Source organism: Theropithecus gelada, chromosome 15, assembly GCF_003255815.1.
Source record: "Theropithecus gelada isolate Dixy chromosome 15, Tgel_1.0, whole genome shotgun sequence".
NCBI classification, from domain to species: domain Eukaryota; kingdom Metazoa; phylum Chordata; class Mammalia; order Primates; family Cercopithecidae; genus Theropithecus; species Theropithecus gelada.
This window is the reverse complement of record NC_037683.1, coordinates 110,069,704-110,084,640: the sequence shown is the minus strand read 5'-3', so window position 1 is coordinate 110,084,640 and position 14,937 is coordinate 110,069,704. Positions and strand designations below refer to the sequence as shown.

The window sequence follows — 14,937 nt, the reverse complement described above, 5'->3', positions numbered from 1 at the left end:
CTACCTGCTAGATAGCTCGTTTTGCATTCTTCTGAAGTGAGAAGAACATTGCTGCGGACCTCATTCTTAAGTGTGTTCTCAAAATTAACACCTCCACACTGGAATGTGAAATTAATCAAAGCAGCCAGGTCAGCACGTTGGGTGTCACTGATGTTTTCCAGGATGTTTTCCTTCTTAACCTAAAAAAATTAGAAAGCTTCTTTGCCCTCCAAATTGTAGGCAACAGAAAAGGTTAGAATACATTAGAAAACTTAGTTTAAAAGAAATTCCACTTTTAGACAGCACCTGTAGTCCAAGCTACTTGGAAGGCTTAGGGTGGAGGATCACTTGAGCCCGGAAGTTCAAGGCCAACCTGGGCAACTTACCAAGACCCCTTCTGTAAAAAGTAAGCAAATGCCAAATTCCACTTTTAGGAATTTAATTGACTAATAAACTTACTTTTAAAAAAGTCAAGCTATAGACGGATCTTCACTTAGCATTTTTTAATTGATAAAACAGCTGGAAACTACTTACATGTCTATTTGTAAAGAGCTATTGAGATATACTGTAGACTACATTGGATATATTTAGCATCTGACAGAATTGGGTGTCTTGTTCCTGTGTATCCTTGTATGCAACTGTTAAAAAGAATGAAATTGGTCTATTTGTGCTAACATGGGAAGTTCTTCAAGACATCTTATGTGAAAATGAGCCAGATGAGGCACTATAGGTACTGATTGTATGATCTTCTCTGTAAAAAGAAATGGAAAATATGTATGTATATGTGTGTGTGCGTGTGCATGTTGGTATATAAGAAAAATATTTTCTGAAAGAACTCTAAAAAACTGCTAATAATCAGAGTGACAATGACCAGATGAGTACAATATTACTTTTCACTTTACAGCTTTCTGTACTTCTTGAATTTTTGTGTCATGCAAGGGAATAAATTTTTAAAGCATGTTATCAAAGTTATCTAGGTAGTGGGAGTATTAGATATTAGTATGTTCGTTATAGTTTTATGCATGAAGAAACACTAGCAAATGTTATTTTTGCAAGGTGCAGTTATGAGAATATAGTCCTAACAAAAACACCAAGGGGGTTAAATTTCAAAATGTAATTGGTTCTTTAAAATACCTTATAAATTGTAAATTATAAGCTCTTCTAGTCTAATAGAAATGACACTAATGCAAGAACTCTTTCAATTTGATATATGAAATAGGCTGCCTCTGGGATCCAGTTGAGTTTGAGCATAGAAAGTTGTTTCAAAGTGTGATAAACTAGAATTAGGGCTTTTACAAGGCTGAGAGAGAGAAATTTCAAAAAATGTTAATGCGTAATGATTTCAGGAGAAAATTCGTAAAATAAATGTGCATAAACTATAGATAGAATTTATTTCCAAGTGTTTTTCTTTGATTGTACATTTTTTTTCAGAAACTTTTGTGAAGTTTAAAGATTTACGCAAAGATATCATGCTTTGCCACATTTGTAAAGAAATACCGCCAAAAGAGACGTTTAAAGATGCTGAATTACAAACGCATACTGGATGTCTTCCTCTCATGAGGCAGTTGATCAAGTCATTTTACATTTCCTGCCCTCTACCTGATCATTTCGATTCAATGGTTAAAATTAGTTGAGCACAGCCCTGAGCGTTCAAGAAATACACAGGGACATTTTGTTCTCCCATAACCTCAGGCTGCACTGCAGATAACACAAAGCATACACACTCCACTCAGACTTGTTGATTAACTGATTGATTATAAAGCAGGCTTGAAGTTCATTCTGGTGTATATCACTTCCATAAAATTAATGATCATCTCAAAAGTGGTTCTAGTCTGCATTCAACAGGGTCTAAGCAGTAATTCTCACTCAATTTGAGGTTTTTCTCTGATTAAAAATAGACTTTTCTGTCTTCCTTGAAGTTGAATTTCAAAGACCAGTGACTGTGGTTGGTCTGTAAGAAGGAAGTCCGTCAGTCAGATTTGCGTTTGTGACTTAGGAAGGACTTTCGTGCCTGATGGCGAGGGAAAAGGAGGACATTATGTGGGAGTGCGTTGGACAGGGACAATGGGCTTGCATGAGGCCAAGGGTTCTGTAAGTTTTCCAAGAGTTCTGGGATATTTAAAAGCATTTTCTCCTTAGCAAATGATGCCTCAGAGGGTGCCAAGTCTCACCATATTTATTCAGACTACTTGATGTGAGTCACTAAGGGAGACAACTTCCAGGAAGAATATTTTAACAATTTTTTTGTAGGAGTTGACTTTTGCCACAAATGCATTTCAATTAAATATACCCAAATATTTGCTGAGGAAATACCCGGTCAGGTCATAGTTGAGAGTCTATGCATTTCACACCAACTCCATCACTGGTCATATTACTGAAGTTCTCTCCATTACATCAGAATGGCGACTCATTCACTTTTATGAATTTTCTGAAAAAGATTTTCCTCTCTCTGGGTTCTTATGAGTCTCTGGAAACTTGCTCCTGAATTTTATCCCTCTCTTCAATGCTAGCTTAGTTTTAACACCGGTTCAGATATATTTGAAGTAGGTTTCGGGCTTTAACCCTCCATTGCCTCTTTTGGTCGTGATAAACTTAATATTTCTGTTTGTACCAACTCTTGCCCCAGTCCTATTTCCATCTGCAACAAGATGTTGTGGATCTACATCCAAAGTGAGAATTTGTTTGGCCCGATTGTGCTTGTTAAAAGCCCTGAAAGTTGGTGTGTTTATTATCTTTTGACTTTGGAGACTCCAGGCTCAAGTACCTCCCATGACCTTTCGTTCCTGTGTATCCTTGTATGTAAACAGCTTTGCAGCAGCAAAGCTCCAGCTCTCTGTGACCTTGGCAGCAGGGCAGTGAGCAATGGTTTCCAGAGGAAAGTCTCTCTGAATACATCTTGCTCCACATCTCCTGGTCCCAGTAGGGTTGTTGTCAGTGCTAGACATGTCATTTCTCCTCCACATGATCTTATTTTTAGACGAGCATCTTCAAAAGAGCAAGCTGGAGGATAATTTCCATTCATCTTTCCATCGTCTTTCATTTCTTGTTTTCACTAAGCATAAAGACTCTCATTTTCTCATTTCTTTGGGGGTACGTCTCTATGTTTAGCTTCCTTTCAAAAGAAAGATATTTTCGCCTTATTCAAATGGCTTTTGGCTTAGATCTTTCTATCTTCCCAAATCCCAACATCCTCATCCTGAATCCTTAGGAAAGGTGCACAAGCTGGTTTCTGCCTTCAAATAGCACTTTCTGAAGAGAAACATTCCCCTGATTTCCACCCATTGCCTGCCTGCCCTCCAGCTCCCAGCCCAACAGCTGCAGGGCAGACTATGTCTGAGCAGAGACCCGGCAGGGACTCCAGAAGGGGAAAGAGCTTGTGCTAGGGGTCAGGGCAAGACCCAGGGGACACCTACCTTTCTGAACACCATGGCCCCTTCAATAGGATGCCTTTGCAATCTGAATGTGGCTTCCTGGGAACTGTTTAAAACCTTTGCCTTGGGCCATTCTGGCCCTTTGCCCAGAAACAAATGCAGATTAAGGGAAGAAGTCCAGAATGAAGCAAATAATGCTTCAGTATTGTCCCGTTTAAGCATTTGTTTTCCCAGTATAGGATTGTTCACTAATGATGTCTAACCAAGGACAGATGAGGACTGTACATGGTCTCACAGGACTACAAGGTCCTCCCCAGTAAATGTTCATGGGACTTAGAATCTTAGGAAGAAAAAGTCTGAAATATATAAGTGGCAAAGTTAAGAGAGTTTACAGGAAGGGATCAACACTGGCCAACAGGATTGGAGGAGGCATTTTATACATGAGGATGGGATAGCCGAAGGGTGGTGAGAGTTTGTGAATAGATCAGGGCAACCTAGGTTTCATGAGCCAAGGTGTAAATTGGTGGGCAAGCCCTTGGGGATAGAAAGAGCAAAGCCTGGCCTGAATGGAGGGTTTGTGTGAGGGAACATTGGAAAATCATGTCTAACCCCAGAGTTGTCAGATTCCCAACATATTGACAGTGGTTTCTATTATCTGTCTCCTTTTAATTCTCTTGCATTTAATATTGAGATGGGATGATTTTTGTCTGACTGCATTTCCCAAACCTCCCCTGCTTCCAACCACATAAATCAAAGCAAGATTAGATTTTGGATTTACTTTTCTGTATGTTCTGCTACTAGAATCCTCTAGATTTTTCACACATCAGAGTTAAACCCAGGGATTGTCCACAGCCATGCCACAGATCCTCAGGGGGCATGAAAGACTCTTCTAGAGCCTGAGCCTGCCCAAAGCCAAGTCCAGTAGCAGACACCATGTAAATGACAAATGAATATCTAGAATAATCAGGTTATGTTTGCCTTGCTATTATCATCATATATCATGTTCCCAAATTCTACAGCTGGATCATTTATTTTTTATGATCAATCACTACACTAAACCAATGTGTTGATAATCATTTTTTTCAGGTGTCTTTACTGTTCAGATTGCTGAAACATGTAACCAGCAATAATATGAGGCATCATTTACTTTCTTAATCTCTGGGCTTATTTAGCTACTCACAAATATCAGGCTCTTTTGAAAAATATTGGTAGCCTCTAGCAGTTAGAAGGAGGTGAAGGTCTAGGTCCTTTCCCTCCCCCTACCTCACCAGGACTTGTTTTTAAATGAAAGCAAGTCTCAGACCAAATTCTGCCTCATACACACAAACATTTATTGGGAGGTAAGTACAAAAATAGTCATACAAACTCTTTCTCTCGTTATCTTGTCTTTTTAGGTACTTTGGAAAGCATCTTGCAGGAAATATTTACTTTGTTGTGGTCACAACAAAATTTTAACATCAGAGTAGGTGACAGAGATGACATAGGCTGCTCTCCATTAGGTGGGGACCATAAGACAGAATTCTACCAACAGAGAGAGATGCTGTCACTCCAAAGGTGGCCAGCTGCTGGGTTTGCCAGATAAGGGAGGCAGTGCCAGTGGAAGTCTCTTCAGCCAACTACAAGCCTTAGCATCACACATTTCTCCAATGAAAATTTCCTTCTAACAACCCCTGTGATAACAAATAAACCCTCTAGGGCAGATGGAGAAGGACTATTTAAAACCTTTGCCTTGGGCCATTCTGGAGCCTAAATGTAAGATTAGGGTTTGTGAGTGAAATACTTAAACTCACCCAGTTTTCCCTCTGCTTTCATGTAAAAAAAAAAAAAAAAAAAAACAACAAAAAAAAACACAGAAGACTTTGGTGACCAAATGTGGGGGGTTTCCCCAGACACCAAGCAGCGGACACCAGCTGGGTGTTTAATTCAATTCAATTCTGGCTGGGCACAGTGGCTCAAGCCTGTAATCCCAACACTTTAGGGGAGGATTGCTTGGGTCCAGGAGTGTGAGACCAGCCTAGCCAACATGGAGAAACTCCCTCTCTACTAAAAAATGCAAAACTTAGCTAGGTGTGATGGCACGCACCTGTAATCCCTGCTACTTGGGAGGCTGAGGCAGGAGAATCGCTTGAACCTGGAAGGCAGAGGTTGCAGTGAACTGAGATCAAGCCACTGTACTCCAGCTTGGACAACAGTGAAATTCTGTCTTAAAAAAAAAAAAAAAAAAATTCAGAGGCTATCTACCTGTAGATGGCCTCAGATCCCACAGGTTAAGGGCTCAGTACCCTAAACTGATCCCCCCTTCAGAGACCAGTCACAAGTTGGGGCCCCTGGAACATCTGTCCAACTGACTTCATATTGGGGTTCCCACCACCCCCTCTTTGGGTTTGATTAATTTACTAGAGTGGCCACAGAACTCAGGGAAACTTAGGTTTAGTGGTTTATTATAAAGGCTATTACAAAGGATATAGATGAAGAGATGCTTAGGGGGAGCTACGGGGGAAGGGGCAGGGAGCTTCCATGCCTTCCCTGGGTGCACCACCCTCTAGGAAGCTCCATGGGTTCAGCTAACCAGAAGCTCTCCAAACGGTCCTTTTGGGTTTTTATGGAGGCTTCATTCTGTAGGCAGGATTGATTACATCACTGGCCATTGGTGGTCAACAACCTGCCCACCCTCTGTGGTTCCTGGAGGTGGGAGTAGGGGGCTGAGAGTCCCAACCCTCTAATGCTACCTTGGTCTTTCCTATGACCAGTCCCTGTCCAGAAGCTACATAGAGGCTGTCGGCCACCAGTCAACTCATAAGCATACAAAAAGATACTATCACTTTGGAGATTTGAAGGATTTTAGGAGTTGAATGTCAGAAAATCGAGTCAAAGACCAAATATATATTTAAAGAAATCACAGGGTTCTTAATATGTTAACCAACAAATGCTGACTAATCACCCTGAGGCACAGATGAAAGCAGGGTAGCTATCATCCGGTTTGCCTATATTTTAGGTCCTTCTTCCTTAAATCTTCAAAAGCTGTGCTAAGCCGCCTTGAGTAAAAACCTAGTCCGGGTTACACAGTGTGCTGCTGCACTCCTGCTGCTTCCCTGTTGGTCCCCTGGCACCTTCCAGCCCCTCTATCATCATAGTGAGAGCATCACTATTGGATTTCTCCTGAAAACAAATGTAAGAGCCACATGATAGAATCCAGATTCAAATGACTGATGTCCCAGAGACCCAGAGGCAGTTGCTTGGATCCACACAGAGTAGACGCTGTGAAGCAACATCTCAGGAATGAAAAATGTGTTCCCTGAGCTGCCAGGAGTTCTGCTGGGGCAGGCTTCACTCGTCAGGCCTCTCCAGAATTGCCCAGGCTGAAGACAGCAACTTCACCTGAGATTACATCCCCAGCTTGTGAATTCCTGGAGCAGTCACATTGGAAGACTCACCAATACTGGGCCCCCTTGCCACAGCACTTCTGAAGGCTGAGCTCAGCGCCAGAACCCCCACCTTCTTCTCTGCTCAATCCTGCTTCTGCCCCGTTGCTCACGGGTGTTGATCCTGAGAGTACTCCCCAAAAACCCTCCCATGCACTCATCTCCATCTATGGGTCTGCTTCACGCCTTCTTTTGGAACCATTTACTCTAAAAGTATAGGCTTACAGGGGTGCCCACTCATCTTTGCAGCATGTGTAGTATAACCATCCTGGAAAAGTTGCTGGGAGCATCCTGATCTGGAGGGACCCAAGGTATGGCACCAAGCAGGTGTGGATCCTCTGGACTCCAGTCCATTAGCACTGCGTCTTCTGGGGATGCCTGCATTCTGCTTCAGGACCCTGCTGTTCTAGGTTTTGATTGCGTCCTCAATTGTTCAAAGGATGATCTTTAAGAACCGTGTCTTATATTTACTTTTCGTTTGTATTGAAGTTGTATATGCACCGAGTTGAAAGAATCAAATGATTCTGCAAAGCTGATGTGACAGAGACTGCTGGTTGAGTACTGGCATCGAGCCTCACTTTCTTTAATATCAGGACTCCAGTATCTTAGCTGAGCACGTGGCTCACAGCTAGACCCTATGCTTCCCAGCTTCCCATGCAGCTGTGGTCCATGTGCCCACATCCTGACCAACGGATGCGTGGCCCTTCTGGGGCATGTTCCTATCAGTTACGCACATGTGCTCTCCTGACCCAGTCCTCTTTCCCTCTGGCTGGGAAGACAAAAACTAGAATGGCTGCCTTAGTCCCACAGGTGGAAGCTACGTTTTAAGAATCATAAAGATGACCTTCCAACCCAGATTGCTTCTCTCGAGATCATATCAAACAAGAGAAACTTATACCTATCTCATTTAAGTTTCTGTATTTTGGTGTCTTTTTGCTAAAGCAGCTTAGCCCTTTAATTTCATCCATATTGCATGTTTAAACAAACAACTGTATGTTTAAACAACATACAAACAGTCTTCCCCATCCTCTTTTCTTTTTCCCAGAAGCACCACCATATGTTTAAATATTACGTTTCTATTAGATATTTCATGTTTAGGCATTATCTATTGAGTTTCCAATTTGGAAGATGAATATTTCACCCTCTCCTTCTCTCCCACCTTCACCTCAGCCTCCCTTCTCCCATAAACACTCAGCACCCACTCCTCCATCTTCCAAATATACTTATGTTGTAATTTTGGATAGATCAATAGATATTTAATATTTATACAATTATGACACTGCAAGTGGTATATAAAACAGTGTATGGGCCAGGTACGGTTGCTAACGCCTGTAATCCCAGCACTTTGGGAGGCTGAGGCGGGCAGATCACAAGGTCAGGAGATCGAGACTATCCTGGCCAACACAGTGAAATCCCGTCTCTACTAAAATTACCAAAAAAACTAGCTGGGCATGGTGGCAGGCACCTGTAATCCCAGCTGCTTGGGAGGCTGAGGCAGGAGAATGGCCTGAACCTGGGAGGCGGAGCTTGCAGTGAGCCGAGATCGTGCCACTGCACTCTAGCCTGGGCGACAGCGAGAGTCCGTCTCAAAAAAAAAAAAAACAAAACATAAAACAAACAACAGTGTGTGATGGATGCTTTTACTTTCTTGAATAACATTTTGTTTTCCCTTTGAACTTTTATTCTTTACATTTGCTTAGCATCCCATTTGCTTGCTATTAATTCAACCCTAAACAGTGTCCCTTTTATGTGATCTCCTCTCAATATATTCAAACACACTAGGATATCATTAGTTTCATCTGCTTGAAGAAATCTTCCTAGGGCTTCCTTTTTTTTCTTTTCTTTTTTCTTTTTGAGACAGAATTTCACTCTTGTTGCCCAGGCTGGAGTGCAACGGCACGATCTCGGCTCCCCACAACCTCTGCCTCCCGAGTTTGAGTGATTCTCCTGTCTCAGCCTCCTGAGTAACTGGGATTACAGGCATGTGCCATCATGCCCGGCTAATTTTGTAGTTTTAGTAGAGATGGGATTTCTCCATGTTGGTCAGGCTGGTCTCAAACTCCTGACCTGAGGTGATCCATCTGCCTTGGCCTCCCAAAGTGCTGAGATTACAGGCGAGAGCCACCATGCCCAGCCCCTAGCGGTTTCTGAGTATGGTTCCCTCTGGATTGGCTGCTCACTAAGCCTGACGTGTGTGTGTCCCATCTGCCATCTTATAACTGGATATCAGTCTTGGTCTGTGTCTTCTGATTGCCATGCAAGTCTTACTGCCTTCAACAGCTGCAAAGGCTGCTGTGGCTACATGACATAGCATGTTTCCTTAGTCTCAGTGGAGAGGACTCTGCACGGAAGTATCCTCTTGGTGAAGGGCTTCTCCTGAGAGCATTAGCAACCTTCTGCACAATGAAGGGATTGGAAGTCTCCAAGCTGGATGAATTTCTTCATGCTGGGATTTCAAACTTCAAACTCTTCCTGGTAGGCAGAAAAATGGACTCCAGTTAACAGCCTTTTCAAAAACATGAATTCAAGATATTATTGTTTAATTGCTTCAATTCAATATTCTCTTGACTACATCATTGCACATGGACGCTAGTCAATCTTCAATTTGACAGAATCCTCAAATATCTTGGGTATGGCACTGATGCACAATCTTTTGGTCCTTGTCCAAGTACAGGTTTAGGTATAACTTATCAAGAATGCCTGGAATCTAAACAGCCTAGTTTAGAGCTTAAACAGAGCCACCTTCCTCTATACCCTTCGCTGCCAACATAGTCAGAGCATGCCCCAGCTGCCAGTGGGCTCTGAGAAGACCACTTTCTTTGGTGTATTATATTACAGGCTAAACAACACCCCTAAACAACAACAGAAATTCTCTGAGGTTTCCCAATGCCTTCAAGTGGCTCTGGGAAGGCACTGGAAGGTTCTGGATGAAATTACAGGCTAAGCTGCTTTAGCAAAAAGACACACAAAATACAGAAGACTAAACTACGCAGGGAGTCTGGGAGAAAAGTTAAAGAGGAAACTGGGCAACAATTGTCAGCCTTATCTTCGCTTCAATTATCTTTCCTGAATTCCAGTATTTCGATTGCTTGAACAATCAGTGTGGTCTGATGAGAGCTTATCAGCTGAGAGTAGCAGGAGAAAGAAGTGAAGATAATTATTTCCCACTTGGAGCTGAATAAAGTGGAGATAAACCACTGAATGCAACTCCCTAAACACACACACACACATACACACACACACACTCACACACACACACACAGAGCAATATACAAACTCAAAGCTTGATCATTTCAGTCGGGCTACTGATACTTCAAAATTGCATGGGAGGAAATTGTTATGAGTTGAATTCCAGTTGAATTTCTAAATGGAAATGCCTTTGACATTTGTGCTTTTATACCAGGAGTCATTACTTCACGTTTCTGAACATCTTCTACAGAGCCCATGCCAGGCACTGCTGGCTGCATACACAGGTGATTAACAACAAATCAAGGTGGGATACATTAAATAGCCAACGGGATGGGAGAGGAGGAGATGGGACTTTATCAGCATTTCAAAGATGCAATGCAATGCCACGGAGGGGCAAGGAGTCCGTGCAAGGGGAGCGGCATGAACTTGGGGAGCAGGGGAAGAGGTGGGCTTGGCATGAATCTGGCACACTCAGAGAGCAATGAGTTTGTGCAGCAAAGCGGATTAAGGTATAGGAGTAATAAGGGCCCCTGTGAGGGGGTAAAAGGACTCTAAATTTCGGTTGATGTAAGTTGGTCAATGCCATCTTGAAGGCACTGGGAAACCTCGGAGGGTTTCTGTTGTTGTTTAGGGGTGTGGTTTGGTTGGGGAGGGAAGGAAATGTGATATATACAAGACGCTGCTTTGGGATGAGTCATTTGACCGTGATGTAGGATGGATCAGGATGGAGAGAGAGCAGGAGCGTTGGGATTGCTGCCGAGGCAGGGTGAGGAGCTGGGGGTCTGCGCTGAGGCTACCCCTGACCTACAGGCTGTGTGAGCCACGTGTTTCCCATCTTGTCTCCGTTCATCTTCATCATGCCCTGGGAAGTCGGTATCCGGCTCCATCTTACAGGTCAGGAAACCACCAGCAGGCAAGGTCCAAGGCCACGCAACTGGTAAACGCACAAGTGGGACTGGAACCCATGTTCTGGTCTTGACCTGGAAGTCCATGTTCTTTCTACTGTGACACATCAGCCTCTTGTTTTAAAGAAAATGGTGAATAATAGCGGGGACAGAGGACGTGGGAGGGACGCTGTTTGGAACTGAGTTAACTATCCTTGCAGACTCAGCGCCCTTACATTGTACCTCGATCGCATGAGTAAGTCCATATCCTGTTACCTCCCACCTGGGACTCAGGGAGTAAAACCCATTCCATGCTGTAAGAATCTCCCTGAGTGCTAAGTCTGGTGATCGCGGTGAGAGGGAAAGTGAGTAGCCAAACACGTTTCAGGTTTGTGGGAAATTGCAAAGGACAAGACAGAAATCATAAAGACGCAATTGAATTACACTGAGCCGTGGCCCCTGGGATAACAGCTGTTTTCCAGGTCTACAGTGGTTCTCATTAGGAAATGAAAAGCTCGAAGCTCCCCGTCCGCGGCCTCGCGCCGCTGGGCCACGTGGTGACAGGAAGCCCTGTGTTTGCACAGGTGGGGGAGCCAGGAGGCTTTTGCAAAGTGGGTGGCTGGAAGCTCGGCCTGGAGCGCAGGTGCGGAATCCAAAGCAGACCCCGGCAGGCAGAGGCCCGAGTGTCCGGCGCTGTCAGCTCCCCTCTGGAGGGTGGCGTGGAGGGCAGCCCTCCTCGGCGCTGGGCCAGCTCAGGGCCAGATTCGGGGAATGGTCGGGGGCTCTGTCTCCACCGAGGGATGCAGAAGGGTTTGGTCCCGTGTGAGACCAGTTCCTCCTTCCGAGCAAGTCCCAAAAAATGACCCCCAGCATGATACCTCTGTACACAGCTAAAAGCAACCCAAACTCAACAACATTCCTTTTGAGAACACAGGGAGGAATGTCAACTATTTCAGAAAGGACAAGTGTTTAAAAGCAAAGGAAAAAAGCCTCATGAGACCCAGGAAAGGGACCTCCTCCAGTTGCGGGTCTGGGGAGGTAGAGGCCAGGCTGGGGGCCCCTTGGGTGGAGGCACAGCGTTGTCAGGGTTCTGGTTTCCGGGTTGCCAGGTGAGTCCATGGGAGTTGATATAATTATTTAAAAAAACCAAACAAATCTCCATAGAAACCGTAGAGGGACGTGCATGGACCAACGGGGAGAGTACGTCAAGAACCAAAGATTATTATTAATCCATTTCTGTTCACCCAGGTGGAAAAAGAGAGACTGGAGGGAGATGTATGCCAGGACCCCCAGCCGGCCCTCTTAGTTTGCTGGAGGGCCTGGGTGCAGCCCACTGACCTGGCCTTCACCGTCTGCTGATCTCTTGGCTGTGGAGCCACTGATGCCCGCGTGTAAAGGGCACACACCTAGACAGAAATTGCTCATTGAAATGAGTAATGCTAGAAAAATTCACTTGAACATGGAGAACGGTAATAAATATTTAACTCAATCGGACATGTAGATGTCAATGATCATTTCGTCTATTAAAGGACATTTAATATCAAATAGAAAGTCAGAAAACTTAAATTTGGGAGCCTGACCTACAATGAAACAGCTTTGTAATCTCAAGAAATTAATTTTCTCCCCCGGAGGCAGAATCATCCAGGTATGCCTTTTATGGTTTCTTTTCCCTCCTTTCCTTCCCTTTTCCTCCACTTCCCTCCTGTCTACTGTCTTTTTCTCCTTTTCTTTCCTCTCGGCTCCTTTCCATTTTGTTTTGTTTTACTTTCTTTCTTTGCTAACCTGACACATCGTTTCCACTCCGAAAGAACATAAAATATTTAGAGTTTAGGCTACATGACCTCAGAGACACCACGGGCACTCACATTCCTGTCCTGCGTGGGTCGGGGCAGGGCCCTAGGACCTGTAGTCATGACACCAGGCAGCAGCCGCCCTCTGCAGCTAAGCCTGTCCCACTCAGAGCCATCTGGGGGCTTCTTCGGATATCTCCCATGCCTTATCTTGTTTCTCTGTTTTTCCTTTTTTCTTTCTTTCTTTTTTCTTTTTCTTTTCTTCGAAGAGAGAAACAGGCATGAGCCTCCATGCATGGCTTCTCTCTTCGATGTTTAAAAAAAAAAATCTCAACTTTTCCATACCTTGTGTTTAAAACACAGAACTAGAGCCATAGAAAACCAGGGAAAGAGAAAGAGGAAAAAAAAAAAAAGGCAAAGAGACTAAGATAAATGTGACTTTATGGTAGTCTGAGAAAAGTCAATTGACCACAATTAAAATAAAACAATGTATCTTTCAATGTGTCCTGTGAACTTCTCTCCCAGCCAAATTCATAGGATTAAAACGTGCTCCTGGTGAGATGTCACCATTCATGGTATGGCTGGAAGGTAAAACTTAGCTCAACAAAAACGTATTGCGGAACATCTGCGTGCCTGTGTTAGGCCCCGGAAAAAAGAAATGAACAAATCAGACAATGTCCCTGCCCTCAACGACCTCACATGGGGAAAACAAGAACCAGCTCCGTATTAGAAACTATAGAACATCAAGCCAGGCTGAGACAGGTGGAACGTCACAGAGGAGCTGGCCGCGGGGGCTGAGGGGCATCGACACCATGACAGAGTAGTCAGAAAGTTTTCTCTTCTGGGGAGATGTTGGGTTTTTTGTTCATTTGTTTTTGTTTTATTTTTTTATTTTTTATTTTTTATTTTTTTGAGACAGGGTCTTGCTCTGTCTCCCAGGCTGGAGAGCTGTGACCCAGTCATGGCTCACTGTAGCCTCGACCTCCTGGGCTCAAGCGATTCTCCCATTTCAGCCTCCCGTGTAGCTGGGATGACAGGACTGTGCTACCACACTCCTCTACTTTAAAATATATATATATATATATATATTTTTAGAGTTGGGGTCTCGTTATGTTGCCTAGGCTGGTTTTGAGCTCCTGGGCTCAACGGATCCTCCTGCCTCAGCCTCCCAAAGTTCTGGGATTGCAGGCATGATCTGTGGCTCCCAGCTGCTGGGGAAACAGTTGACCTGAGCCCTGAGTGAACGGGAGAAGCAGCCAGGTACACATCTCTTAAATGAGCTTCCCTGGCAGAGGGAATGGGCCGCCACTGCCTGACCCCTGAAGCAGCTGAGATGTGCCTGGCCTGACTGAATATCAGCAGAGGCCTATGTGGCTGGAGCCGCTATATGATTTGCAAGGCCCAGTGCAAAATGAAAATGCAGGGTCTCGTGTTCAAAAATTATTTAAACCTTCAAAAAGACAACAGCAGAGCACTGAACGGATTGTGGGGCCCCTCCAAGCTGGGGCCCTGGGTGACCGTACGTGTCACCTGGCCAGCTCTAGAGGCAGCAAGGCAGGTGATGAGGTCTGTCTGAGGACTTAAGGCTGATCCGATGGCTTGGTAAGCCATTATGGGGACCTTCGATTTTCCTCCAAGTGCAACAGGAAGCCATTGTCAGGTTCTGAGTGGGGAGGGGGTGACCCAATATGCTTCTAGCAGGATCTCTGACTCCTGTTTGGAGGGGAGCCTGGGGAGATTAGGGTCACAGCAGGGACACCAGTGAGGGGTTCCGGCAGGGGCCTGGAGAATGGCAACAACTACAAGAGAGAAAGAAGGACATGCCAGGTGCAGTGACTCACGCCTGTAATGCCAGCACTTTGGGAGGCCGAGGCGGGCGGATCACCTGAGGTCAAGAGGTCGAGATCAGCCTGGCCAACATGGCAAAACCCCATCTCTACTAAAAATTAGCCGAGTGTGGTATCTCGCACCTGTAATCCCAGCTACTCGGGAGGCTGAGGCAGGAGAATCACATGAACCTGGGAGGCAGGGGTTGCAGCGAGCTGAGAAGGCAAAGAGCCTTCACTCTAGCCTGGGTGACAGAGGGAAACTCTATCTCAAAATAATGTAATAAAAGAGAAAGAAGGACACCGCTCTCTCACCATAATTGGATACAACGCTGCCCTCACCACCCCTAGTATTTGGAGCTTTCTGTGTGTTCTTTGGCTCCAGCCATCAGTGAAACTGCTCTTGGGCTGGAGTAGATGTGGGTCTCATGCTAAAAGACGTGGGGCAGAAAGAGAAGCCAGGGCTGCAGGCACCC

At 44.7% G+C, this 14,937-nt stretch overlaps 1 protein-coding gene across 1 annotated transcript in view; it reads left to right on the top strand.

Moving 5' to 3' along the window:
- The first annotated feature begins 8,632 nt into the window (after positions 1–8,632).
- ERCC6L2 (ERCC excision repair 6 like 2) overlaps positions 8,633–14,937 on the top strand; it is a 191,260-nt gene continuing 184,955 nt past the window's right edge. Inside the window, exon 1 of the mRNA XM_025360047.1 lies at positions 8,633–9,247. Within this exon, the coding sequence (XP_025215832.1) occupies positions 9,176–9,247 (72 nt within the window). The 5' untranslated portion in view covers positions 8,633–9,175. The remainder of the gene's footprint in view (positions 9,248–14,937) is intronic.